Raw genomic sequence first — 5,000 nt, forward strand, 5'->3', positions numbered from 1 at the left:
TGCTGCGTTTTGGACCAGCTGTAGTTTGTTTATTAAGCGTGCAGGGCAACCACCCAGTAGAGCATTACAGTAATCTAGCCTTGAGGTCATGAACGCATGAACTAATTGTTCCGCATTTGTCAATGAGAGCATATGACATAATTTAGATATATTTTTAAGATGGAAAAATGCGGTTTTACAGATACTAGACACGTGACTTTCAAATGAAAGATTGGTATCAAAGAGCACACACACACACAGATCTCTCAGATCTATTGGTCAACGTCGATAAAGCATTAATTGTTGGAGATTTTAACATACACGTAGATAATTCAAATGATGCGTTAGGGGCTGCGTTTACAGATTTATTAAATTCCTTTGGGGTCAAGCAAAACGTCACTGGTCCCACTCATCGTCTAAATCATACACTCGATTTAATTATATCATATGGAACCGATCCAACCGATATAGATATCAAATGTCAATGGTCAAATGTCACTGACCATTACTTGGTAACTTGCATATTACGTACTGCTGTAATATGTCATGCTGCGCCGCGTTATCGACCAGGCAGATCAATCCTTCCATCCACCATAGATAATTTCTCAAATTGCTTATCTAATCTGTCTCAGCTGCTGCCTGAACCCAAACAAACAGATGAACTAGAAGAACTAACTAGCACTATGAGCACCATTCTCTCTAGAACACTGGATATTGTTGCACCCATTAAATTAAAAAAGGTCAGAGAGAAAAGTAAAGCACCATGGTACAACAATACTACGCATGTTCTAAAGAGAGAAACCCGTAATTTAGAGCGTAAATGGAAACAAACTAATTTAGAGGTCTTTAGAATCGCGTGGAAAGACAGTATGTCACGTTATAAAAAGGCCCTAAAAGCGGCCAGGGCTGAGCACCTCCGCAAACTAATAGAAAACAACCAAAACAATCCAAGGTTTTTATTTAACACCGTGGCTAGATTAACAAATAAACAGAAGTCACCTGAACAAAATATTCCGTTACAGTTTAGTAGTAATGATTTCATGAAGTTCTTCACTGAGAAAATAGAAAGCATCAGAACCACAATTGTAAACGTTCAATCTTCAATCGCGCCTTATAATTCAGCCTCAATTATCACCCCTCAAGAACAATTACAGTGCTTTACAACTATAGAACAAAAAGAGTTAAATAAACTTATCACTTCATCTAAAACAACAACATGTTTATTAGATCCTATACCCACTAAACTACTGAAAGAAGTGTTACCTGTAGTGGAAGAGCCTCTCCTCAATATTATTAACTCATCTTTATCTTTAGGTCATGTTCCAAGAACATTTAAACTGGCAGTTATAAAACCACTCATTAAGAAACCACAATTAGACCCGCATAATCTAGCAAATTATAGACCCATTTCAAATCTACCTTTTATGTCTAAAATACTAGAAAAAGTGGTGTCTGCTCAACTGGGCTCTTTCTTGCAAGAAAATGACATCTATGAAATGTTTCAGTCTGGATTCAGGCCGCACCATTGCACTGAAACTGCACTCGTTAAAATCACAAATGATTTACTTTTAGCATCTGACCAAGGCTGTATCTCAATACTAGTTTTACTGGATCTTAGTGCTGCGTTCGATACTATAGATCACACAATACTCTTAGATCGACTACAAAATTATACTGGTGTTCAAGGACAAGCATTAAGCTGGTTCTCTCACAATACAACTTTAACATAGTAGGATGTCCTGTTACTTTATCCTCTACAGTAAAAGACCTGGGTGTTATACTAGATTGCACCCTGTCTTTTGAAAATCATATTTCATATGTTACAAAAACAGCCTTTTTCCACCTTAGAAACATTGCTAAGCTACCTAACATGCTATCAGTTTCTGATGCAGAAAAGTTAGTTCATGCATTCATGACCTTGAGACTAGATTACTGTAATGCTTTATTAGCTGGTTGTCCTGCATCCTCAATAAACAAGCTACAGTTAGTCCAAAATGCAGCCGCTAGAGTTCTTACTAGATCAAGAAAATATGATCATATAACACCAATTTTATCATCACTGCATTGGTTACCTATAAAGTTCCGTATTAATTACAAGGTATTGCTACTGACTTATAAAGCCCTAAACGGCTTAGCTCCAGTCTATTTAACGGATCTTCTATCGCCCTATAATCCATCGCGCTCTTTAAGATCACTAAATTCGAGGCTTTTGGTCATACCTAGGATATCCAGATCCACCAAAGGAGGGAGAGCATTTTCACATTTAGTTCCAAAACTCTGGAATAGTCTTCCTGATACTGTTCGTTGCTCAGACTCGCTCTCCCAGTTTAAAACTAGATTAAAGACGCATCTCTTCAGCCAGGCATTCATATAATATTTTTAATCTTACAGTTCAAACTACAATCCGGCCTCTTGTTCATAAATGCCAGAGGAGAACTGGCCCCCGACTGAGCCTGGGTTCTCCCAAGCTTTTTTTTTTCTCCATTAGGTCTTTAAAAAACGTGTGACATTGCAAAGCCGTTTGTCTTTAAAGAAAGAAATAGTTTAGTTGTGCATTAAAATGATTTAAAAACTCTAGGCTGTTTTAGTTTCAGTAATCACAGCTTTGAAACCCATGTTTTGACAGTGTAAATCGACTGATCTGTGTTCTGGTGTTCACTGGCTGTAATGTTTTGCAGATTTCTTCCTGGAGCTGCTGGAGAGCACGGAGCGCTCCCTGAACGAGATGTTCCTGCGCACCTACGGGAAGCCGTACCTGCAGAACGCCGAGGTGTTCCAGAACCTGTTCTCTGAGCTGAGGAGATATTACACCGATGGAGGAGTCCATCTGGAGGAGATGCTGAGCGAGTTCTGGTCTCGTCTGCTGGAGCGCATGTTCCAGCTGCTCAACTCCCAGTATCTCCTCACTGAAGACTATCTGGAGTGTGTCGGGAAGCTCACGGAGAAGCTCAAGCCCTTCGGAGACGTTCCCAAGAAGATGAAGACTCAGGTGACGCGAGCGTTCGTCTCAGCGCGGGCTTTCGTCCAGGGACTCGCGGTCGGGCGGGACGTGGCCAACAGGGTGTCCGAGGTGTGTGTGTGTGTGTGTGTGTGTGTGTGTGAGAGAGGAGGGGAAAGCAACTGTTTATCCAGGTATAATCGATCAGATTCATCAATGGTCATGGTCATTTTGACCTGGATTTTTTGTCGCACTTGAACCACGAATACAAAAAAAAAATTTAATGGATTTGAGGAGTTTTGTGGTTGAAATTTTAAAAAGTAACAAATCAGGTCAATTTGATCCCATTAGGAATGAATAGAATGTGAGGAATGATTCAGAGGAATGTCCTTCAGTAAAGCGTCTGCTGATGAGTGTGTGTGTGTATGTCAGGTGGGCATGAGTGCAGTGTGTGTCAGTGGCTTCACACGGATGCTGTACTGCTCCCAGTGTTCGGCTCTGTCGTCTCTGAAGCCCTGCAGCGAATACTGTCTACACCTGATGAAGACCTGCCTAGCGGACCGGGCCGACCTGGACCCCGAGTGGAGCCGCTACACCGGTAAGAGCTCACACACACTCACTCACACTCACACACACACACACACACACCTGGAGCAGACCTGGACCCCGAGTGGAGCCGCTACACCAGTAAGAGCTCACACACACTCACTCACACTCACACACACACACACACACCTGGAGCAGACCTGGACCCCGAGTGGAGCCACTACACTGGTAAGAGCTCACACACACTCACACACACACACACTCACACACACACCTGGAGCAGACCTGGACCCCGAGTGGAGCCGCTACACCGGTAAGAGCTCACACACACTCACACACACTCTCACACACACACACACACACACACACACCTGGAGCAGACCTGGACCCCGAGTGGAGCCGCTACACCGGTAAGAGCTCACACACACTCACACACACACACCTGGAGCAGACCTAGACCCCGAGTAGAGCCGCTACACCGGTAAGAACTCACACACACTCACACACACACACCTGGAGCAGACCTGGACCCCGAGTGGAGCCACTACACCGGTAAGAGCTCACACACACTCACACACACACCTGGAGCAGACCTGGACCCCGAGTGGAGCCGCTACACCGGTTAGAGCTCACACACACTCACACACACACACACACACACACCTGGAGCAGACCTGGACCCCGAGTGGAGCCGCTACACCGGTAAGAGCTCACACACACTCACACACACTCACACACACACACACACACACACACACACACACACACACACACTCACACACACACCTGGAGCAGACCTGGACCCAGAGTGGAGCCGCTACACCGGTAAGAGCTCACACACACTCACACACACACACCTGGAGCAGACCTAGACCCCGAGTGGAGCCACTACACCGGTAAGAGCTCACACACACTCACACACACACACACACACACACACCTGGAGCTGGACCCCGAGTGGAGCCACTACACCGGTAAGAGCTCACACACACTCACACACACTCACACACACACACACACCTGGAGCAGACCTGGACCCCAAGTGGAGCCGCTACACCGGTAAGAGCTCACACACACTCACACACACACACACACACACACACACACACCTGGAGCAGACCTGGACCCCGTGTGGAGCTGCTACACCGGTAAGAGCTCACACACACTCACACACACACACACACACACACACCTGGAGCAGACCTGGACCCCGAGTGGAGCTGCTACACTGGTAAGAGCTCACACTCACACTCACACACACACACACACACACACAAACACAAACACACACACACCTGGAGCAGACCTGGACCCCGAGTGGAGCCACTACACCGGTAAGAGCTCACACACACTCACACACACACACACTCACACACACACCTGGAGCAGACCTGGACCCCGAATGGAGCCGCTACACCGGTAAGAGCTCACACACACTCACACACACACACACACACACACACACAAACACACACACCTGGAGCAGACCTGGACCCCGAGTGCAGCCACTACACCAGTAAGAGCTCACACACACACT

General features: G+C 45.7%; 1 protein-coding gene across 2 annotated transcripts in view; it reads left to right on the plus strand.

Moving 5' to 3' along the window:
- Positions 1 to 5,000, plus strand: part of gpc6b (glypican 6b) — a 50,552-nt gene that overhangs the window by 8,199 nt on the left and 37,353 nt on the right. For both annotated transcript variants that reach the window (XM_084122728.1, XM_084122727.1), the window contains exons 3-4: positions 2,658 to 3,049; positions 3,350 to 3,515. In XM_084122728.1, coding sequence (XP_083978854.1) covers positions 2,658 to 3,049; positions 3,350 to 3,515 — 558 coding nt within the window. The remainder of the gene's footprint in view (positions 1 to 2,657; positions 3,050 to 3,349; positions 3,516 to 5,000) is intronic.

Source organism: Abramis brama, assembly GCF_963993115.1.
Source record: "Abramis brama genome assembly, chromosome: 8".
Classification (NCBI taxonomy): domain Eukaryota; kingdom Metazoa; phylum Chordata; class Actinopteri; order Cypriniformes; family Leuciscidae; genus Abramis; species Abramis brama.